The following is a 24,416-nucleotide window of genomic DNA, read 5'->3' on the forward strand; positions in this document are numbered from 1 at the left end:
GTCCCGCCTCCCGCGCCCGCCGCCGGGCCCGCGATTGGCCGGGGCGGCGCCGAGCCGGCCGCCGATTGGCTGCCGGGGCAGGGTCGCGAGCGGCCGCGCGAGCAGCGGGTGAGGCAGCGCGTCGGCCGCGGCGGCGGGTGAGGCGAGGGGGGGCGGCGGCGGCAGCGGTAGTGGCGGCAGCCGCGGCTGCGGCCGGGATTTTCCCCTTCCCTTTGGGCAGCCCCTTCCTCCCTCCCTCCTGAGCAGCCCCTTCCTCCCTCCCTCCTGAGCAGCCCCTTCCTTCCCCCCGGGCAGCCCGTCTTGGCGTGGCCGATCCCGGGCGAGGGGCGGTGCGTGAGGGGAAGCTCGCCTGGAAACCACGTACAGGCCGCTCGGGGCGGCCCCGCCGTCCCCGGGCAGGGCAGGTGCCGGCAGGAGCGTGGAAGCGCCTCGGGGTGCTGGGCCGAAGCTTTTGTTCGTGCAGGTGAACTGCTGTGATGAGAAGGTGACAGGTCACGGGGAATAATGTAAATACAAGATCATGTGGAGATAATATGGGGAGTTCTTTAAGGACGTTTTAAAATAGAGAGTTGGCGTATAAGAGGAAAAATGAACCCTAAGGGGCATGGTGGTTTAATTTCTCTTTTCTGTAAACTTACACTGCTTGCTGTGTGCACCTTTAGTGATACTGCTGCCGTGCTTATGTTCTTCAGTAGTGGTCATAAATAAGTAACTTGCTGGGTGCGTGTTTTCCTTTTGTTTAACGAGCTGTTGAAATTCCAAATATTGAGGCTGAGTAGAGTTTGAATGCTGAAATCAATCGTAGTGCATTGATCTCTGCCTGACAGCGTCAGCAGTACTTCATTAATATTAACGTGCTGTCCTCAGAGTGCTCTGCAGCTCTTGTGAAGGCAAGACTTAAAAAGATTAAATGAATAGGAATTATGTCTTCTAATCCCCACTGGCTTTTACCTGGGTGATTAAAATGAGTCAGTCGAATCATGTGCACATCAGGTCTAAAAGTTCTGGTTACTTGTTGCTGAATGCAAATATGTGCTTTGTAGGGGTCACTAGGTAGAACATGGTTGCTGTGTGTAGGAGCTCAGCATTGTTACACAGAGAGATATCTGGGGAGAATATTGGACATTTTAAATGCTTTTTTTCAGACAAGCACCCCCTTTTGTTTCTAAGACTTACCTGCTGCTGTCTCTCAAAGCTGTAGCAGAAAGACTGACATTCTCAGCAGCTGGTGGGGAGGTCTGTCTGTCTGTCTCTCTGTCCGGCAGGGAAGTGCAGGTGTTTGGTAGTCTCTGTCACATAATACCTTGTGGTCTGTAGGTGTTGAAGGTTTCACTTACCTCTCAATGGTATCACAGTGCACTGTGCAGGTATAATCATTGCTGAGCAAAGGCTTTTGATTAAACTAGTGCTGAAACTTGGATTTTTTTTCTCTGTCCTAAGTTGACAAGATGGGATAGCATGAATGAAATCTGATTAATAGGGTTTTGCACGATCAGGTAAATATGACAAGGCTATATTTTTAACAAAGCTTTAGCAACTTCTGTTGCAAGTATGTATGATTTTCAATTCCTGCTTTAAATTTCATACCAGTACTAGCTTAGATTGTCCCTGTAGTGTTTACTGACTTTTATCTCTCCATATCTTTCCAAACAGGTGTTTCTTTTAGTACTGGGCTGCTCCATTACTTGTAGCTTCCACACCAAAAAACAGACTCCTGTTTCTGGCTTATGACCTCTGCCAAATGCATATTTACTTTGCCTGAAGCTGGTCTGTGTCAGTTTGGGCCAGAGTCTGGTCCTTTATCCAGAGATTCTTCTGCCCATTTGGCTGTTGTGATAATGGGATGTTTCTGCTTTATCTTCCTTTATTACTTTTTAAAAAATGTTTCCTTATTAGATGGACTTGAGTCTTAGCCTAAAAGACTGGGGAGATATGCTTGCCCTAGTTCTTGCTTAAATAAGGAGGAGCCTGGTCTTTTTGCATTTTGTTTTTTATGTGGCTGGTATTCCTTTGAACCTATGCTTCTTTAAAAATTTTAAACTTCTTAAAGTTATGCCTTTTGAATTTAGAGACTACACCTTTCATTTTTCAGATTTCATACCTTTGTTTATTCTCTGTTGAGGCTAATCTGCTCCATCAATCCCATTAAGTCATTCTCTTTTATGTTTGTATGGACCTTAAGTGAATGAGAGAAACCTTCAGTAAAAAGAATATGAATATTATATTTCTTTTAAAGAGCAGGAACTCATGCTCTGAAGGGCACCTGAATAAATACAACATTGCAAAAACTCATAGAAGAATTTCAATTTGAAAGCAGTTGCATCTGATTTTCTTTTAATCTTTCATTTGTAGGACTCACTAAAAAGTCTGTCAAAGGGCTTCTGTTCATATTTACTGGATATTATACCTTATGTGTAGAGATTCCAGAGCTTTGATATTTATTTAATGAGCTTTTTGTCATTTATCAGGGGTATTATCTCTCAGCTTTGTTGACTTGCTATTTGATATGAGAGTAGGGAACAGAGCCTGCAAAAGTGGTTGGGATAAGGTGGGACAGACAAGCTTCAGGGGCTCATTTCTAAACCAAGGAATTCCTCCATAATTCCATATCAGTAAGGAAGTTCTTCAGCATTGCTAATTTCTGGGTTTCATTAAATGAACCCATGAAATTCCAACCCCTTCATGCTTTATGCAGTGAAATGTAATTCTTTGTGTTACAGCTCCACGGTAATCTTGTCTGTGAGTGCTGCTCATCCTTGTAATGGTTTGCTGAGGCAGAGCAGAAGGACCATTTTTATGGCAATATTACTATCCCTCAGGGCTCTTCATTGTAGTAATTGAGTTATGGAAATTTTTGGGGAATTAAACTGTTTTTACTGTAGGTAGCAGCAAGAAGAGAGAAGATAAATAAAGGTCAATATTTTAAAAGAGGTATTACTCTTTTTACTAAAAGCCATAAAGATTTAACTTCTGCCTCTGAAAATGGCATGTATACAGGGCATGAGAGGTGAATTTGCTAATGATTTCATTCTTGCTGTCCAGCAGTTTCTTTTGGAATGAACCCTGTCTGTTCTTGGCACACAAACCAATTGTGAAATAGTTGAGTTTTGTGAAGAAAGGTATAGTGCAACATAGTCTGAAAGAAATAAGTATGAAGTTTGCCTAGAGGTAATTCTGTGAATTCATAATCTGATAAAAATACACTGAGAAGCATTTTTCATTTAGATAGCAGATTAACTGGGGGTTGTCCAAACCTGGTGGTTTTTCTTAGAGCCACAAACTAAGGAAGCCAGTCCAGGAACTGGGTACTACTCTGTGCTCTTACAGATTGATTTCAGTCACTTTCTTCTGCAAGAACACACAGGTCATTGGAAAGAGCAAGATGTTGATGACCCCAGTCTCAAATACTTGAAGTATTTAGGCTACATAGGAAACAATAACTTACAAAGTGAACTATAAATACTCGTTTTACTGAAGTAGTTGTTCTGTTGAATGAATGCCCTTTGTGTTCAGTCATTAAAGCCTTGGAAGCTGGAATTATAAAAGGTCACCTTAATGTTTTAGGGCAGGATAAGTGTTTTGGACTATTTCCAATGCTTTGTGTCATCATGCTTCTTCTTTTATTCCTGGGGTTTTGAATCCCATTGACCAAGTTTCTGAAATTAATTATCAGTATTTCAAGAATTGCTTTGACAAGTTTCTGAACTTTGCGAGGTGAAATTCACCAGATACTGTTGGCCTGGATGCTTATAACTTCTCAGCTCTGTCTGTATTCTGTGCTAGCACCTGTCTGTCTTACCTGCCCCTGTCAGGTGAAAACACTGAATACATTCTGACTGTCCAAATCACACACTGCTCTCTTTCCTGCTGCATCAGGGTTGTCTCTCTTGCCTCTTACTGCTAATACATGTAGGACTGTTTTATGCCTGTGAGATGGAACCCATTGTGTAGCTTGCCTCTTTTAGCTTACTACTTCATATTTACACTATTCTGTCATCCTCATGTTGTGCTACTTTTTTTCTACATCTGGTTTTGTGCTTTTAATTGGTTATCTTGTCAGTTTTTGTTGTTCTTTTACCTGTTTGCCTTTAGGTTTCTAAATTCTTGGAAACTTTCTAGACCTGCTCTGATTTCTTTGGAGGAAGTTTTAACACTCACTTTTCACCTCTGTCCAGATTGTCTTTATTGTTAGACTTGGACCTCTCATTTAATCAGGAATAAAAACATAGTTTTCTTCTCTGCCTGGAAGAAAACACGACTCTCACTTCTTTTAAACCTTTAAACCTAGGAGCTGGCTGAGAGACCAGTGTATCAGGATACAGTCATTCCTTTTAGTCCTATCACTTGCCTTTGTCAGCCAGCCCTGTCTTTGCAGTTGCTCAGCAAAACTATTACAAGTTTTGTGCTTTTTTGTACCCTAACTTTTTCTTTTGTTTGAATTTGTCTTGATGCAGCTTTCTTTTTTTCCTCCTTTGATTTCCACACTGCTTGTTGAACAAGTCTGGACTTTGGAATGAGGTGGAGTAGATCACATGTAATCACACCTTTGGAACAGGTTTCCCCCTTTAAAGGAGCATTCCTCTCTTTTGTGTCACTGCATGCTACAGTGGCAGATAGGATGCCAAATCCAGTGTGGGGCATTGTATTCTTCCTGTTCTAAGTGCACTGCAGGTGCAGTGAGATCCAGGGTCCATACAGTGGGCTGTGTAAGGGAGGAATAACAGATGCCTAAAGGAATAACAGATCAAGTGGATGGTGATGCTGCTCTAATAGACTTCTCAAGCATTCTATAAAGAAGTCTATGACTTATTTATTTACTGTGAATGAGTGTAACTTGTATTCATGGCTGTTTGGTAGCTAGCCCATTATTCTTCCCTATTGTTTTTCCTATAACAGTTGTCATTTTCATTCTAATCTCCTGGTGTAAATTAATAGTTTCTTCTAAGCTTAGTCACAAACAAAAGAAAATCCTATGATGATGAGAAGCTAATATCAACTGTCTTTTAAGGCTGTCTAAAAAAAGATAACTGTAAGATTGTACTTTTTCTGCCAAGTTTCCACAAGAGGTACATTATTACTAAGGAACTGTAAACTGTTGAAAACAATTAATAATGGAAACAATGATGGTTTAACTGTAGGGCTTGTTTGGCTTCTCCAAACAGCAGAGCTTTTCCATCTCCTGACTTTCCATCTTCCCAAGTGCCAGTTCCTTGCTGCTGCATTGCTTTAGTCATCCCTGTCTGTATATAGAGTGGCTGCAGCAACACCATTGTTCATACTACAAATACGTTGCTCGGGGTGGATCAACGGAGTAGTGTTTCCAGCCTGCTGCACAAAAGAAATGTAAACCCAAATCTGTGGCTTCCTTTCCTGGTTTTGGTGGCATACACTTCTCAGTGGTGTCCAGATTATGGCTGGTGTAGAATGCAGTCAAAGAAAAGGTACACTATTTTTGCTAGAGGAGCAATAAAACCATCTTGAGTCAGGTGAATGGAAGTGTATATAAACAAAATTTGAAATCTGCCTAATCTTATAAACTGCTTGAATATTTTCATGTCCTACATCTACAGTATTTAATGTAATTTTCCTGCATTAGTCATTTTTCCATCTTTCCTTTCTCTTCTTAGTTGTAGGAAAAAGGAAGGAACAACAAAGCTGTCAGAGAATGTGAGTCAGGAGAGGTGATCAGCTTTCTGCAGTCTGTTCCTGCATAGAAATGAGTTTAGATATGAGTGTGGCACTTCAGTCTCAGTGCTAATCCCCATCTGCAGGCGTTCCATAGGGCTTGATGCTCACTTAGAGTTGTTGAACGCCATCATCTGTCCAAGCTCAAGTGAGCAGTCATTTCCCCAACTTTTTAATTGTTAACTTTACAACAGCTTAGATTTCTTTCCAGTACCTGAAGGGGACTACAAGAGAGCCAGAGAGGGACTTTTTGCAAGGGCACGTAGTGAAAGGACAGGGGCAGTAGCTTTAAAGTGAGAGAGGATAGGTTTGGGTTAGATATTATAGATACCACCATGAGGGTGCTGATGCACAGAAACAGGTTGTTGAAAAAAATTGTGGATGCCCCATTCCTGGAAGTTTTCCTGGCCAGGTTGGATGAGGCCCTGTGCAAACCTGATAGTGGAAGGTGCTCCTGCAGATGGCAGGAGGGTTGGAACTGGGTGACTTTTGAGCTCCCTTCCAACTCAGACAATTCTATGAGTCTATAAAAATAACACTACTAAAAAGTCATTGTTGCCTGTATTAAGTAGATGCCTTCTGAACACCTTTGTTTTACAGTACAAGGTATTGGTGTCATCTAATATGTCCTTTATCTAAAAATTGTTTTTTTAGGAATCTAGCAGTTTACTTCTGTACGTGTTCTACAACATGCATCTAAAATTCTTATGTGTCTCATTTCAGAACTACTATGGAACCTTGGCAGCCTTGTAGGTTTGGAAGGCTTAAATCCAAGTTCAGAAAGGCCTTTTCCAGTCCTGATGATTTGCTGGCTGAAGCGCTTAATTAGGATGGCTTTTGAACAAATTGGATTGAACATGGAATCAGTAAGTGTTTCAAACTTCCTTTATGTTTTCAGAAAATAAGGTATAGAAAGCACTATTTTGTGCTTATCTAGAAGAACTAGTGCTTATCTAGATAAGCACTAGTTTGTGCTTATCTAGAAGAACGCTTTAGGTACACTCAATACTGGGATGATTCTGCATTCCTGAGAAGTCATCAAGTTTATGACTTGAGCACTGAAATAGTGAGTAATAAATGTGTTAAAAGTACTACGCAGTTCCCTGTGGTTCCAATAAACTGTTTACTTTTTAAACATTGCTGTTCATGCTGCACTTCCGTGTGTGTTTTGAAGCTGAAGGAGAATTCCATCTTATTTCTAACAGTGATTAAAAAAATAACCTTATTGCTTGTTCTTACCTTGGAGATACAAAAGCCCCATGAAACTGAGGTGATTATACTTGTGCTACATTTTCCTCTTCTGTGCTATAGTTACCTCTTGTGGAGGTGTAACAGTACATGAGAGCAGCACAGCTGTGTTCTTTGCTGGGTAAACAGAGGAACAGGCCAGCATAGCTCTCCTCTCGGAGAATTCTATATAGAGAGTTTTCTTTGAATGCTTAGCAGAGAGAGACAGAGAACTGCTGCACATCAGCTGCTCTGTCACTGACCTTTAGGAAGCTATTTTGAGTACAAATGTTGACCTCAGTGTAGTAATCCCTGTAAGTTTTTGAAATATTTTAATGGGGAAATCCTTAACAGCTATGTGCAGTACTAAGTCAGTATTATTGTGTCTCTATTTATCAGTCTTGGGAATCTATGGAGAGCAAATTGTTTATACAGTGTTAATGAAGATTGACATCAAATATTTTAGGATTTTATTTGAATTTTGATCTGAGATTTCATGTAACTTTGAAAATTCAAAGATTGAGAATGTATTGCATTATAACAGTAGCAATTCAGCAATTTCAGCCTAAACAGGGAGAAGTTTTTAGTCTTTTTCTCCCCATTCTCTGCTTGTATGAAGCTTGTGACAGTGCAGTTACATTTCCAAATGTCACAGTGAAGCACTGATGCAATAGCAGTGTATGACTAAGTAGCATTTTGCAGACTTGCTCAGCCAGTGCTTCAAGTCAACAACAAGTTGTGTGAACTTGGTTGGAGCAGTGCTGAGACCTCAGCTCAGCTGAGCAGGGAACTGATTTTACTTGAATCCCTTGTGGCAGAGTTTGCCTGCAGTGTCATGACAATAATGTCCTGGCGTATCTTGTGGTACCAAAACTGAGTCACTCAGCATTTTGGTGCAGCAAACCACAGTTGTTGAAGAGCCCCAAGGGCATTTGGAAACCAAATATTTTTGACTGCTCGTCAGCAGCTTGGCTGTGGTCTGAGCAATATCCAAACAAGTTTTGCTGCTTTTTTAAAAGGCATTGCATTGTGTTGGTAATCGAGCATGTAGTCTAGACTGTCTTGCTGTTGTGGAAGTACTTCTGCAACTTATTAAGCCTTCCTTTGACTGGCATTATTTGTTCCAGTGCCCCATCACTTTGAGTCTTTTGCCAATGGTTCTGCTTTGATCAGAATTAGTTGTGAATAATGAGACTGTATTACTGTGGTGCTGTTTGTCAGTGACTTGTTCTTGAAGGCCACTGATCTACCTGCTGTTTGCTCAGACATGTAAACAAGCAGGTGATAGGCACAAATGTGAGGTCTTGGTTGAGGCAACCAAAATGCAGCATCAATAGACTACTCTGCATTGAAAAATTTGTGTTCAGCTTAGCAGTGTATTAAGCAAGAGAATGGGTTTTTTTTTATAGAATGGAAAAAAATAGATCTGAGTGGATTCGTGGCGAAGTTGCAGCTCTGTTGTGAGGATGTAGCATATGTGCAGTGCATGTTTATTTTGTCAAAATTTTTACATTCCAGTAAAGCCAGAGGAAAGAAGGATAGAAGTTAGAAATAGGCATGTTTGTGTGAAGTTTGTGAAATAATCTGGGGATCAATACCATGGAACATAAACTTTCCTTTTTAATAGAACCTTCAACGTCTACAAGTAGTGAAGTGATCTTTGCTTAGTGTATTAAAATATTCAGCTGTGTGTTATGCAACTCCCACAGCACCACTACAGTCATCATACAAACAATATTGGCATTGCCAATCAAAATAGCCTGGATTTTTCCTATTTTCTTTCTATTACCAGGATGTCAAGTTTGCTTGAAGCTATGATATTTGGAAAACTAAAGTCTGACTAGTAAATTCATATTTACAGCCATAATTAAACACTGGCCAAGTTTTTAAAATTACCATCCAATGTTCTAATTGTTTACTAACAATGTACCCTGTGTTAGAGTCTTCTCATTATTTTTTTTCTCTTTTGCATTGTTTTTGTTGCCTTTGCCTGTGCTGAAATCTTTCCTACTTCTCTCCAGGGTGTTTGCTTCTGTTCTGGCTCATTTTGTAGTATTCTCCTAGGATTAAACTCCCATTTTATTTCCTTTGTAAAGCTGTTGTAAATACTAAATACAACAAAAATAAGCAAATTAAATCCCTGTTGAAACAACATAGAAAAAACATAAATTGAAATAGAAACAGTTATGATGAAGCCTGGTGTGTTGAGCTGCTGTGGGCAGTTTTCTCAGAAAGTTCCTTTCTTACAACAATTTTGTCTTATTTTCTGCATTTTACTTTCCTTTGCTCCTTAATTTCACAGTTACATTTTCATATTTATTGTAGCTGATACTTACTTTCACTAAGAAGGGTAGACACTATTCCTGTTAGAAGAGCTCTTAATTAAAAAAGAAAAAAAATATTTTGAGAAATGAAGAACTGTGTGACTTCAAGGATTTTTAATGATGGAATGGCTTTTCTTGAAACCCTATAAAAAGAGGTGTCTCTGAATGTAGGTTCTTTATTGTCTCAGAAATTTGAATATTGTGTTTTTGAAGGTACTTTCAGCTCCTGAAGTCTTCTGCATTACCTGATTTACTGTTTTGGCTTTAGGCTTAATCCAGAGGCTGTCTCAACCTTAAGCAGCCCTGGCTGTACTGTGCTGATGATGTGTAATGTGTTTGTGCCAGTTTGGAGATAGAATGTAAGGAGTTCACTGGGACAGAATTCAGTGTATAAACATTATATCCTACTCCAGCATGACAGAAATTACTAAATATGTTTAGCAAAAGCATGGTATAGAAGAATTAGGGAGAGCTATTACAATATGATGCAAAACTCAATTCCCTTAACAACTGGCTTCTCTATTTTTCCCATGCAGGTGCTTTGGTCAAGCAAGCCTTATGGTTCATCTCGAAGTATTGTAAGAAAAATTGGTACTAACCTCTCTCTTATACAGTGTCCAAGAGTTCACTTTCAGGTAGGTGTTCTCAGCAATTTACAATCTGTTTCTCACTATGCTGATAAAGGGATTTGCTCATTACTAGAAGGTTTGTAAAAGTAGAATATGATAAACTAGATATAGGAGAATTACTTAACTTCTCTCTGCTTCCAGTTTAGATTTTTTTTCAAATAAGAAAGTTGAAAAAAAATTCATAAAAGAGAAAAATGATTGAAACTTATTTATATAAACAGTACTTATAAGTTAGGGTTAAGAGGCATGTAAAGATGAACAGTATTAAAAATACTTGGGAAAATAAACAGCTTTATCAGAAATCAAAAAATTAGTTACAAGAGAACACGAGTACCCTGTTTTCTTTTGTTTAAAATAGAAGGCTAGCACTGTGTAGGTGAAAGGGTGGGGTAAAGAGCAAGTGTAAAAGCTTAAGGAAGAGAAAAGCCATGCTTTCTATAATGAGTCTTTCAGGAACAGATGGGAAAGTGGAAGCTGTTACACAGAATCTCTTCAACTCTGGTGTTAGGGGTAGGGGGTGGGTATAGAATTGGAGAAATTTAGTGTTTGAAATTCAAGCTGAGAGAGGAATGTTCCGTGGGCTGAGCACGGGTGGGGAGTGTAAAGATGAATGGAGGGAATCAGCTGCTACACTTAACATATAGTAATTTCCACAGTGCTAAATTTTTCAATGTTTAAATTAATTTCTGTATCATAAATGAAATGTATGAACAATATTTAGACTTGAAATTACAGTAGATAGTTCAGATTACCATAGAAGCCTTATTGGTGTCATAGTAAAAGCCATACTATCATTTTGCCTCTCTTAAAAAATTACATTGAGAAATGGGACAGCCATCTCACATTTCTAGTGGCTTGATGAAAAAAAAAAGGAATGTGGAGTTTTGTGCAGGTGAGGACAACAAATGGCATGCTGGATTAAACTTTTGAATGTATAATTAGTGGGTGTTTTGCCAGCAAGAAGGCTCCCTGTGCCTCAGATTTAAAAGGTAGTGAAGTCCTCCTCTGTGTCTGATTTTCTGTGCTGTAAAGGCCATACAGGGGAAGATGATGCTCATTTGCACATAGTTATCCTAATACTGACTTCTCTTAATATATTGTACATAAAAGAAGACATTTCTGGTTTATATTCTTGAAAGGGATGGTAAGATATATTTGGGGAATCTGTTCCTGATTATTTTTAGTACTTAAGCAAATAAATAAATAAATACATAAATATGTTTTTGTCTGAATTCTGTTAAAATAAATATAATATTTGACTTTTAGTCCTCTTAAAGAGACATTCATTCAGTTTTGTGTGTACACTAAGTATAAGCATTCACTGTCTATGAGATGAAAGGAAAGGATCCTGAAAACAGAAGTACAGTTGTAAGGTTTGATTTAATTAAAAATAGGAATTCCAAAATTTGAGCCTTGAAACACATTAAAATATATATGGTTTGTGTGGACTCTACTTTAATATATGAAGTGCTGAACATGTTAAATGTGATGCTAACATCTGCTCTTTGTGTCTTTATCTCAGCATTAAGATTCTATGGTGAGGTTCAATACTGATCTCGATCGTTTTCGTGCTGTTGCAACTGACACTTTCCTATAGCTGTCTCTTCCTCTTTCTTTCTTGCCAGCTTTAGCTCTATTATGAAAGGACCATGAGCTGAACCTTGCTGTAAGTCATTCTGTTTAAACAAACAAATCAAATCTTACTTGCATCATCTGAGGGTGCATGTATGGAATCAATGTTTCTAACCCCAGAGCATCAGGCTTTTCACAGGTCTGCATTTTCCTTATGATAAATGGATGAGACTCATTGAAAGAGTATCTCTAATGTCCATACTTACCTTCTAGCATGCTTTTGTTCAGCTAGTCTGAAAAAAAATAGTAGCCAAACATTTTGATGTTTGAAGTCTACTGACTGTGGATCTTGCCATAGTCAACATTTAAATTAACTGCTAAATACTAAAATGTAGCTTACATATTCAGTAAGAACTGGGAGAGCTTATGTACCTTATGCACTCTATATGGTACAAACCAATGAAAATAGTTCACATGGATCTTTTGTGTGTCAAATTTTTTAGATTTATATGTAGTATTTAGGAGAAAATAAAATTATACTTGCCAGTATAGCCTAGGTAGATTCAACCAAACCTACAGTAGTGTCTCTCAAGATAGCATCCTTTAACTACAGCATTTGTGTTTTAGTCTTATGCTTCTCCTGTTTGATGGATACCTGATAACTCAGTGGAAGTCTGCTAATAAATTGGTGTGCATGTTACAAACATCTGAATTTACTGGGCTAATTTGAAAAATCACAGCAAGTTTGTCTTACCTGAAGTGTTTCCAAATGTTTAATACATACTTGTATTAGTAATTGGGAAGAAGAGGTTTTTATTCTGTTGTGTATAAAAGTGTATTAACATGTCTGTTGTGCTTGGCACTTTGTGGAGTGAGCAGCGAGCAGGGAGCGTGCCCCAGGGCACAGCTGGGCAGCGTTTCCGTAGTGTAGTGGTTATCACGTTCGCCTAACACGCGAAAGGTCCCCGGTTCGAAACCGGGCGGAAACACTGGCGAGGCTGACTCTCCTTGGGAGTTGGACTCGATGGTTCTTTATGTGTCCCTTGCCCCTCGAGGTGCTAGAGCAGTACAGTGTGTGTCTGTGCGTGCAGCACGCATGCACACTAAGATAGGCAGAAAGCCTGGGAAAGAACAAGAGGGGAAAGCAACTACACAGTTTCCAGAGAAAGAAACTGGATCTCTGTTTTCAGTACTCTGTTCTCTATTTTAGGTGCTGGCAGAGCAGTTGTTCAGGTTTTTTCTGCTGGAATTGACTGGAGGAATAGGGTAGTCACAGAGGTGTTCATAGGCAGGTGAAGGTTTTGAGAGATGGGTGTTGGCTTTTCACCTTCAAATTACACTAAAAATCTTGCATTAACTTGAAATTCAAATTCCACTGCTGGGGAGGGCTTTGTTGTTTTTAGGGATAGAGAAAAGAAACATCTGTATATGGGGTAACAAGCAGATTCTGTTTACATACAAATATGAATTAAAATTAAGAAGAAACTTGTATCACAATATAACAGAAGGCTTACTACTAAATCTTGGATTAGAAGTTATTTATCTATGCAGGAATTCTGGCAGTGATAGATATATTCTTTACTGTTGATTTAGAAAATTATTTTTGATTCAAGTATGTGTAGTATCTTTATTTAAAAGTGGCTTCAATCTTCTAATGGTAATATTACTGCCAGAAAAATCTGTATCACCTACAAAAAGTGGCTCGTGTATTATGGATCTTTTAAAATTGCCATTAGCATTAATACAAATGCTGTGGTCTTGAAAATTTCTATTCATTTTTAAAAAGAAAAATGCCAAGGAAACCTCAAACAGCAAAAATCCTAACATGCAATATAGTATTCTCTAGACTGCTTTAAAGAGAGGCAGACTGTAATGGTATTAGGCACAACTGTTAATGTGATAAACATATTACCATCTGTGCTGATGCTACCTGGAAAAACCCTGTTGTTTCCAAATGATCTGATGGTGCCAATATGCACTCCTGGGAGCTGTGATAAAGACTCTCATACAAGTGAGAGTGTGAGATGAAGGCAACTAATCTCAATTTCTAAGGCTGTTTGCAGCAACTCCCAGGGAAAAAAAACAGCCCCAAGCCCACAACTTCTCTCTTCCTGAGACTTCTGTATCAGAGGCTGCTACTAAAATATGTGTGGATGTTCTTCTGAAGTGGTTTCAGCTCATCCAGGCTGCAGTCCTACTGTGATAGGTCTGCTACAATTTCAGATTGATGCTAACATTTCATAGTAGTTGGCTCTTACAGAGTGGGGTTGCCTTGAAAACTCATCTCAGTGGTGATGGTCTGGGTGCAGGCTGCCCTTGCAGACTGGCACCTACTGCCACCATCTTTGTCAGTGTTCAGCTCCTTGGCCACTGCTGGCACAGGCAGCGCTTGATCAGCTGCAACAACTCGTGCAGATTTGGCTGTGGGCTTGTTTGTAGTGTTGGGTTAACAGCTGGACTCAATGGTTTTAGAGGGCTTTTCCCACCTTAAGGAGTCTGTGATTCTGTGGAATACAAGCAAAGCTGGGGCATATATGCATTGGAAATATGGAACTCAAGGGGAAAGACTGAGCAGAACAAATTACTGAAAGTTGTTTCAGTAGTTTTTATCTGCTGAGATACTGATCCCAAGCTGCTCAGGAGTCCAGTGACTCTGAAAACGTGCCCTCATCTGACCTGAGGAAACAGCCAGTATTTCAAAATAGATTTGAAACCATTTTGTTGAGTTGTGACTGTGGAGTGAGTATTGATGGTCAAAACAATTTTTCAAATCACCATTCAGGTCACTTAACTGGAAATTGAAGAAAGGTTCCAGACTCTGAAACCTTGCTCACCTTTGGCTTCAGACAGTTGTAAAGCTAATGGCCAGAACCATGCTGGAAAATGGTCCATTTGTTTGGCATGTTGTAAATGAGATTGTTAGCACGTAATGTATAATGTTATGATTGCATCCTACCTCTCACTCACAGACTTTGTGATTACTGAGCTGGTAGAATTGGCTTTTTGCCTGGTTTTGGGGTTGCTCTGCTTGTTTGCTTTTTCCCCTGTGCAATGTACATACTTCTTGTACAGAAGTTGTAGGGAAAGGGAAACTTTGTCAGAATTTCACTTTAAAAGTAATACTCAATTAGAGCAAAATACTTAAGAAGTATTGGCAGCCTTGATGTCTTTTTTAACTACTGGTCATTAATATAATTTAAAAACATACTATTTGAGTTAGTATAGAAAACTGTGAGAATGTTGATGTTTGTTTGTCTTAAAGGTAATAATTTGCATTGGATTTTTAGTATTCATTAGCATCATGTGATGTGTATGTAGTTAGCCATGAACTTCTGTGAAGTGTTCAGCAGAATAGATTGAATAGTTTGAAGTCAATGAAATTATTCTGGACTGAGCACAGGACAGAAATAAGTGTTTCAAGTCTACAGATGTGTTTTGTGCATGTATGTGTTAATAGTTACATGTAGCCTCAGTATAAGTATTGGGTAACATAAATGTGACTTGGGCTGAAAGTATTGACTCTAAAACCTTCAATCTTGCCTTCAAAATCCAGCTCATTTCGCAAGTCGCGGAAGGAAACACTCCTGCTCACCTCAGAGAAGATGCAGTGGCCTCTTTTGCTGATGTGGGATGGATTGCTGAAGAAGAAGGTGAAGTCTCTACAAGGCTCAGGTATGTTTCCAGAATCTTTTCTCTGGACTTCTTAACTGAGAGAAAGAAACTTCTGTCTACTGAGACTCTACTGTGCATTACAAATTAACAGAGAGCACTTGAATGCTGGGAGAAGAGACAGAGGTAGGGTCTGGAAAAGAAGTAGTAGAGGTTAGACTAGTAGGATTACGAAACCAAGACTTGTTGGAAGACATACAGGAGATTGACATTATACAAGGAAGACTCTGGATTTTATTTATTGATGTATTGCAAAGAACTGCACACAATAGCTTCAAGCAATGAAAATGTCTGCTGTGCTATGGCAAAATTGCTAACGGTGATTCTCCAGTTCTCCTGAGATTGTCATTACCATGGGGCAGTAAACTGTACAGCTTCTCATTAGCAGCAATGGTCATTCTGGCAATCCAGTAATTGGCATGTTGTTTTTCACCTTTCTGCAGGCTCTGCAGTCTCTGCAGTCTGCTGAGTACAATGATAAAATTGTGGTTTGTGTTTCACATCTTTAATCTTCATAACAAAAACTGGCAGGGAAGGATGTAAGCACCTGTGTCCAGAATGTGGGTAGGTACTGCTGTGTTGGACCAAGGATTCTACACAGCTCTGTCACTACATGAAACAGTTTGGCTGAAGGGATGAAGTTCTTTATTCCATCCTACTCAGGTTGCTGTTCAGACTGTGCAGAAACAAAAGTACAGTACTGTAGTGCAAAGGAGATTTTTCTTCTAAACAAACTAATCTGTCAGAGAAGGGCACAGATTGGCTTCAGAGATTACAGGAGGATACTGTTCTTAATTTGAAAGCAGAGGTTTGAAAATAGGTTAGTAATGACCTAGATGCCCTCCAACATGACTTGTTACAGTGAAGCTTTGCATAACAAACATTCTGGCACCGCCACATTAATTTCACAAACCCAGAGGGGAGTCACAGAAATCAGCACTTGCTTGGGAAATGCTGTTCCTGAGTTCAAGTACAGGCTTGAACTGTAAAGCTCTTACATTTAATGGAGACAACAGGGAGAATGGTCTTTGGTGCTTCAAAGAACCTATTGTGAAAGACGTAGGACTGCATTTTTGCTAAAACATCTGCATGGGAAGGGGGAGCAGGGACAGATGGATGTGGGATGGGACTAAAATAATCCTGCAGATACATAGTGACCTTAAGGCAAACAGCTTATGATGGAGCACAGGAAGTGAATTACTTAGCAAATATGACTGTTTCAGTGTGCACAGTTTATTACGTCTGTGCACAGTATTAGTGGAGCTGGTATGCATTAGGTGTTTTCCCGGCATTTGAAATTCTCTGTTTCAACAGGATCACATAGGTGTTACTCTTCAATATTTATCCACTGTAAAATTTAGTAAACAGTCTTGCAGACATTTTTTTTTTTTTCTGCAAATACAGTTTTATACAGGAAGCAACTAAATGACAAATAATTTTTCGTCTACCCCTAATCAGAGTAATAGTGACAACTCAGGCATAATATTTTTCCATAGTGTTAGATTCCAGTCAAGACATCTCTATTACTGCTCTGAGCAGAAAATACCCTTTGTTGTTTAGCTATTCCTCTCCTTTAAAGAATTTCTGGCAGGCAGGTTTTAAGGAGTGAAATGACCACTGGCTCCTCTCACCTTACTTTGGGCGAGCAGGGAGGTGGCTGCTATAGGAGGTATCCTGTTCTCAGCTTGAATTGCTCTCTGTTTGTGTCTAGATAACACCACCTAAATTTCAGCATCCATGATAATATTCAATTCTTCTTGATCAAATTTTGGCAAGTTGTGCTGATGTTTTTTGTCAGTGTCATAGAGGACTTAAATGTGTATCTAATCTTGGTTTGATGTGGTCAGAGCACAGGGCTTCTTCTAGCCTTAAATCTTGGCTCTTGCATAAGGTCTAGCACAGCTGGCATTTCTAACCTGATGAGCACCCACAGCAGCTCAATCCACTCATCCAGAGTGATGGGGCACTTGGGCTGGGTTAGCCTGGAGCCATTCTACCCATTTCAGAAAGTCCTTTTACCAGGCCCTATTCTCACTCTCCTGTTTATTTAAACAATGGAATCCTGGCATGCCTGAGAAGTTTGGGGATTGACATCAAGGAGGATTGAGGAGTTAAGTATGTGGCCGCATCTTGTGTTTTAGAGTTTATGATGATTTGTTGTCATCAATCCTTATCAGTTCTACTTACAGAATCATAGAACAGCTTGCATTGGAAGGGGCCTTTAAAAGCCATCTAGTCCAAGCCCCCTGCAGTGAGCAGGGACATCTTTAACTGGATCAGGTTCCTCGGATTCTTGAGATAAACAGTTTTAAAGTGCTGGTGTATTTGTAAGGGCTTATTGCACTTGTTTGAGCAGATGCTCAATAATGCCTCAGTGTTTAACATGGCTTGAGCTTTGGTGGGTATTAAGGGAAGGCAAGAGAATTACATTTTCTTGTGAGAAGCAGAGGGAAGGTCATGGACTCTTTAAAAAACTTTATGGAAATTTTCTTCTCTATTTCTAATTATTGTGTTAGAAAACTTGATATGAGACCCTCTCCCATCAACTGGCAAGCAGTCTCTGCATCGCTAAGGTGTTTTGTGCCCTCCGTATTTCCCAGTGCTGCTAAAATTGGATTTTTTTTTTTTTAATTTTTTAAAAATTCAGAAATCCAAACAGTACAAAAAAATGTCCTGTGGAACCAAGAGACTCTTCTTTCTTCAAAGGAATCAACTGCAAATGGCTATTTGCTGCCCATGGGGAAAAATGGTAGCATTTAAGGGAAGAAAAATCTTAATTCAAATGAGATATACAATAGGTTTGAGGCAGAGCAATAGTTTGGGATAAGAAGAAATGTATTCCTTTTTTCTTGCTGAAATATGAAATATGCAATATATGTATGAAATATACAATATATGAAATATACAATAGGTTTGAGGCTGAGAAACAGAGTGGGATAAGAAGAAATGTATTCCTTTTTTCTTGCTGAAACCAAGGATTCTACAAAATGCTGTCTGGGAGAAGAGAAGCAGCACAGCTCATGATGCAAAGAGAAAGGATGTAAAGCTCTTATTTACCTTAAACTATTTAAGGTTTTGATGGAAGTGTTTGTACAAAAACAATTCTGAAGTCAGGTCTTCAACTTGTACCCCTGATTTATAAGTAAAGTTGTTATAGTCTTTGTCTGTTTCAAAGCCCTTAAAACATGTTGTGATCTGTTTGTTACAGGTCAGAAGTTTGGTTAAAAACAACCCAGCCTCCCCCGGGCGAGGCGCACCATTCCAGGAAGCCCCTAGTCAGACAAACGTCCTTGCAGAGCCCGGCGGGAGAGGAGCCGGTGCCCAGGATTGCAGTGATGGCAAACGAAGAAGCAATGCAGAAGATCAGTGCCCTAGAAAATGAACTGGCCTCTTTAAGAGCACAGATAGCCAAAATTGTAACCTTGCAAGAACAGCAGAACTTGACAACAGGTATTAAATTTGCTGCACTCTTAGTAAAAATTACTTCATGATGTGTTCCTTTTATAATTACTACTGTGTTAATTCTTTTTTGTGAGATACTGCAACACCAAACACTTCTCCATATTGTTTTGGTTAGTTTGGCACAATAACCAAGGGGTACAGAGTAGGTCCTGAAGACAAGTGACTTGCCAGATTTTCTGTATTTTTTTAGTATTCCTAAAGTCATCGTGTTTGTCTGTAAATCTGCCAGAGCTCTGAATCTGTGAATGAGTAAAGAAGTATTAAACAGCTTTCAGAGCAAAGCTCATGATAAACATGATGGCTTAAACCAAACTAAAAGAATGTAACTTAATTACTGACACTGAAGTCTTTCCATTCAATGAGGAAATAGGCTCTCTGATATCATTAAGTATTCATACAAGATGCTAATTATGCTTTTGGAATATATAATATACATCTCAAGTAACAGAAAAGGCAATTAATTGTTTACTGCAATCATCTCTGGGACCAGACACATTGTCCATATGGAACCAAAAGTGGTGCACTGTTTCTGGTAGTAAACAGAATCATTCTTTTCCTGGGTTTCTTTCTCCTGTTTCCATCAACTCTGACTCCTTTCAGTTTAAGTCTTCAGAGATTAGCAGGAGAGGGCCCTTGTCTGCTGCAGATGACAGGCATTTGGTTGTCACTCTTTCCTAAGGTCACTTAACAAGTACAGATTTGCCTGTGTTTGTGTATGAAATCATATTGTGATTTTTCAGATGCTCCTTTAGCTGTTAACTGATAGGAGTTACTTCATTGTTCCTGAACTGCTAATATTCAAAACTATGAAATAGTTTTAAGGATCACCTGGTTTCACTCTTGAATTTTAATTTATAGGGGGGAGGGTGGGGGCATTTGAAATAAGTATAAACTTTTTTGGTTTTCCCCTTTACCTCTATTTATCAGGAAAATTAAATTTTTATTTTATCATCTTTATCTCCCTCTTGTGGTAGAATGTGATAATGATGCTGTGTGTTTTCCTACAGATCTTCTGTTTTATTTCTGTAAATATCTTTACACGCTTTATACTCCAAGCCTCAAAACTCTGGTTTGATCTGATTTTTCTTATTTTTTTAAGGTGCAATTAAACAGAGGTTTCTTCATTTATTTGTCAGGTTATTACTGTTACTGTATTTATAACACAAATTTTTACCTAAAGTATACATGGAACTCAAAATCAAGATTATTGTGAGAATCTCGATGAGTAGAGACAGATGAGTAGCTGGCCTAAAAATCCTCAGCCTCGGACAGCTGGAATAAGCTTCAGTTTAAGCACTGTTTGAGCTGTGAAATTCACGTTGAAAAATCTTGTATGGTAATTTCTTACTTGTGATGATAAGCAGGGACAAACACTGCTCCTGTGTCAGATGGTGACTGCCAGCTCAGTAGCTCCCTCTGAGAAGAAAGGGAAGTACTGGTAACATTAGGGGCAGAACATAACCAGAAGATGCCATGGCATCTGTGCCACTGCGGTAAGGACACAGATGCACCTGGAATTGGGACTGGAATGTCAAAGGACACTTCTGACTTTTCAAGAAGGATTTTTTAGCTGAACCTGTTTACGTGGTTTAGGAATGAAGAAATTACAATCTAAAGGTGATAGAGGGGGCTCAATTAAAGATATTACAGTGATTTTCTTACCTGAGCATTTGTGACAGATGAAGGGCAGTCACAAGTAAACTGACTTGTATTGCATGTTTTATTTGTAGTTGGGTCAAGTCCACTTGCTTCAGCTGCTGTCCCTGTTGCACCTCCATCACTGCCACCACCTCCTCCTCCTCCTCTGCCTCCACCCCCTCCCTCAAGTCTGGGTCAGAGTAAGTCTGCAATTGATCTCATTAAAGAGAGGAAAAACCAAAAAATGAACACTGGCCAGGATGTGGTGGAAAACGGGCCAAAGAAGCCTGAAGTACCAAACATGCTAGAAATCCTCAAAGACATGAACAGTGTGAAACTGCGCTCGGTGAAAAGGTAACAAATCTCCATGTACCAAGACTGGCATTCATGATTTGGTTTTGTGACTCAAAACTATTTCAGGGTGAGACAGATACTGATACCATTTTTTTTCCTAGATCCTTAGAAGTTACAAAACCTAAAGTGTCTCAGCCTGCAGATCCCGCAACATTAATAGCAGAAGCTCTCAAAAAGAAATTTGCATATCGATACCAAAATGAAAGCCAAGGTGAAACAGAAAAAGTGATTCCAAAGGCTGAAACAAAGACACAGACTGAGGTAGTGCTGGTGAGTATTTTGATTCTGAACACATCCTTGAAGTAAATTATAGCTGTGCAAACCAACCTACATTTTTCTGCTAACGTGTGTAGGTGTTACACAAGTTAGCATCTCATTTGTTAGGTCCACAAAACCCTGTGAAGTACTGCTGATATGCCAGGACTTTTGGCAGTCAAATGTTTTTAGTGGCAAGTCTTATGATTGTGTACTGTCTTGGCCCTAGCTTTAAAAAGTCTTGTTACAATTTTGTAATTTTTTAAAACACAAATGTTTTCTCTTGCCACAGCATCTGATATTCAGAAAACCATTGCTAAGGGCTCACATGGAATCCAGTCTGAACTGAGTTGCCTGTTACTACCAACCTTAACCATTCAGCTGGTGCAGGTGAAACTTTGAAGCAAGATCCTGAAACATATCAGACATTCCTAGGAATTTGGAAAATTAATTGTTCCAAATGTCTGCTGGATCTTGGTTCTTGGGTATAGGGAGCTTCTTCTAATAATTGGAAATGCTGAGCATATGAAAGCAGTTTCTTTATAGTGTGAGAATGTTAAAATGAAACTGTATTTGAAGTCCACCTCCTGGCACAAGTTATTAATGGCTTCTAGTTTATTACAGATGGATTTGAATTTGGTTTTTAAGCAGTGAACATTCAAAATACAAGTCTCTATCAATGTACATGTAAAAACCAGCCTGGTATAGATCAGTTTTGTGTCAGCAATCCTTGAAGCCTTATGCTGTGGAACCAGAGAAGAAGAGTAAAGAGGGGTTTTTTTTTCATTTGTACAATCAAAAAAATGCACATGAAAGTCCAAAAGCTGGTTCTGCTCTGAATTAAGTTTTAAGGAAAATAACATTTTATTGCCACAAATCTCAGGACTTTTGAGTACTACAGCTAATTTATGTTGACTTACTTGCCTTTTGGCCTGTACTGGTTTATTTCTGTAATGTTCAGGCTGTTCTTATCAAATAAAAGGCTAGATGTTTCCCAAGAATTAATCACATTTCCTCAGCATCTCTGGTGTGTTAAGGAGAACACAAGTTGGCAATATTTATCCAGACAGGTTTTTTTCGTGATTTTCTGTTTTTGAAATTTACAATCCATCTTTTGATATAAAGGACCATCAAGTCCTCAAGAGCTAAGGAAACAAGATTTTTATTAAATGATAGAATGTTGCTCCATAACGAGCTAATAAACTCTGTCCATCAGTTACTTACCAGTATCTAACTTTGTTAGATCAGACTTGTATGACAGTTTTGAAAGGGACTTGCACAGAAACACAGGGTAGAGTAGGAGCAGAAGCACTGTTAAACTGCTGCTGGAGCTCTTGGTTGTCAAGGTGTAGGGACAGCTGTGTCCATCTCATTTTACTGTGCTGGAGCAAACTGCCTCCAGCCCTGCTCCAGCAGGTCGTTGCCTCCCTCCTCTGAGTAATTTCAGTTGTTGCTAACACAAGTTTCCCCTTGCTTTGTGACATCCACATGCAGAGAAGCAGGTGATAAAGGAAATTATTTCTGTCCAGGTTCTGCTTTTACTACTTGGATGGATAGTTCAACAAGGGGTCTGTTGAAAGCAATCTGAACATGTTTCTGGTTTTCTTTCCAGTTTGGACCACACATGCTGAAGTCTACAGGAAAGATGAAGACTTTAATTGAAAAATCTTAGTGTTAAAGATTATTCTGCAAAAGACTGTTAAGCTGCTTTGTATAAAATATTTTATGTTGCAAATAGCACTAGTACTGAGAGGTCTCTTTTCTTACAGCCCAGAAAGATCTAATGTGAAGTGCAGAAACAAGGCACTAAACATGTTTGTATGTAGGTGATTTATCAAGGGAATAAATTGGACCATTATACTCAGGTATTAATTTTGTATTCAGGCTTGGCTTTCCACTCAGATTTAGGTGATGGATTTAATTCATTAACACTAAGTTATACATACAACATTTTTTGTGCATAACTGACCAGCTTAAAAATTTGTGTACATGTTAATAATGACGGTGATGCATCCTTAAGTTAATACCAGTTTTATGTGAGCTGTACCTATAATTTGCACTACAGTGTGTAATTTTGTACTGAAATCTTCATGTTGAAGTCTTTCTTTTAAACTTAACTGTAGCAAATTTTTAGCCCAAAGAAAACCTGAAGGCACTCTGATTTTTACTGACACAAAGTGAAAACTTGAACCTGCTGCAGAGGTCCTAAATTAAAAAAAAATTCCTGAATTATACATAGTAGTACATTTTTGTGCAGGGTTTTTTGTTTGTTTCACCTCAGCTTGCAAGGGTAAGGGAGTAAAACCTGCTTGCATCATCCTGTGGCCATTATAAAGAGAAAAATCATGCTGTGGGAGCCTCTGTCAGAAGGTAGTCAAGGGAATTTGAAATAGGCAGTAAATAGCAGCAGATTAAAATAACAAAGTGTAGATGTTAGTTGGCATAAAGTGCTGTAGGTAAGAAAACAAAGGTACAAAGTACTGTGGGGTGCAAGTTGCCAAAAGCAGCTCATCTGTGCTGGCTCTAGGAGATGCTCATGGACACCTTCTGCCCAGCTTGGCTCCTTGGGTACGTTTCTGGCAGATGGGGCCTGCACAAACCCTCGTAGCCCCATTTGCAGGGAAGAGATGGGATAAGCTGTTGCCCATGGCCAATTTTCCAGGGGAAGCCCTTCTGATGCAGCAGCTGCTTCCTGCCACACCTGTACCAACCACCTGAGCTCATGCTCTCCACAGGTGTAGAGTAAGTACAAGTCAGGGTGAAAAAGCTGTTCAGGAACCAAGAGCTGCAGCTGAGGTGCACCCTGAAGCACAGCCATGGTTTGCTCTGACCATGGATGAGCATTGAAAACGCTGAGCTTGGCTATTTTTGGTGCTCTAAGCTGATCCCAGCTATTGGGACAAATACAACTGCCTCTGGGAACTTCTGTTTGCCAGGAAAAGACAAAAGCAGCACTTTTTAAATAAAGACAGCTGAATGGCTCTGACAAGGTTACTGAAGATGGGCAGGCTTTGCTGCTTATAACTGGAATGTAGGGTGTACATGGAGGAGCTTTGTTTTCTGGTGTGGAACTTGAAATGGTGTTAATACATACGCAATGTAACTTCCTTCCAAAGTGCTCTGCCGTCAGTCCTACTGATTGGCCACTCAATCCTTCAGTTCTTTTAAGTGCCTTTAAAATACCTTTGTGAAAGTTAACTTTGGTTTTAAGTTTTGTATTATATGCTCTATTGCCACTATATAAAATTAAAAGCAGATAAAATAAAGATGCCATATTTGATTTGTGGTACTCTACAAATGATAGCAGCCACAAAAATGGAAGTTTCCATTCTGTTACAGTGACTATAAATCAGTGTAGTGACAATCTCCTTGTAGTGCTCCTCCAGGGCTGGTTTGCTTACCTTGCTGTGCAGCAGGAGTAACAGGAGGGGTGGCTGTGAAACAGCCTTGCACTGTTAATTCAGCTGCATGCTGGTTAAATAAACAAACAAACAGTGGTTCTCAGGAGCCAGTGGGGCATTTATGCCTCACCACAAGGATAGCAGGAAGGGACTTGCTGAACAGCCTCTCCATCCCCTGGTACACTCAGCTCCTCGGGCAG

At 39.4% G+C, this 24,416-nt stretch overlaps 1 protein-coding gene and 1 non-coding gene across 5 annotated transcripts; both read left to right on the forward strand.

Annotated features, from left to right (window-relative positions):
- Positions 1–79: 79 nt before the first annotated feature.
- On the forward strand, positions 80–22,552 carry MTFR1 (mitochondrial fission regulator 1). Of its 4 annotated transcripts, none has more exons than XM_058808231.1 (8): positions 80–137; positions 6,409–6,551; positions 9,773–9,871; positions 14,991–15,109; positions 18,315–18,556; positions 20,299–20,560; positions 20,662–20,830; positions 22,428–22,552. In XM_058808231.1, exons 2-8 carry the CDS (start codon positions 6,486–6,488, stop codon positions 22,485–22,487), a joined length of 1,017 nt encoding a protein of 338 aa, XP_058664214.1. In that variant the 5' UTR covers positions 80–137; positions 6,409–6,485; the 3' UTR covers positions 22,488–22,552. The 4 variants fall into 4 exon arrangements, with proteins under 4 accessions (XP_058664214.1, XP_058664223.1, XP_058664205.1 ...); XM_058808240.1 differs by lacking the exon at positions 80–137 and adding an exon at positions 231–463; XM_058808222.1 differs by lacking the exon at positions 80–137 and adding an exon at positions 267–506.
- On the forward strand, positions 12,354–12,426 carry TRNAV-AAC (transfer RNA valine (anticodon AAC)). The gene has a single exon. It is a non-coding gene; the product is annotated as a tRNA-Val (tRNA).
- Positions 22,553–24,416: the final 1,864 nt, after the last annotated feature.

The sequence above is a fragment of the Ammospiza caudacuta genome, chromosome 1 (genome assembly GCF_027887145.1).
Source record: "Ammospiza caudacuta isolate bAmmCau1 chromosome 1, bAmmCau1.pri, whole genome shotgun sequence".
Classification (NCBI taxonomy): Eukaryota; Metazoa; Chordata; class Aves; order Passeriformes; family Passerellidae; genus Ammospiza; species Ammospiza caudacuta.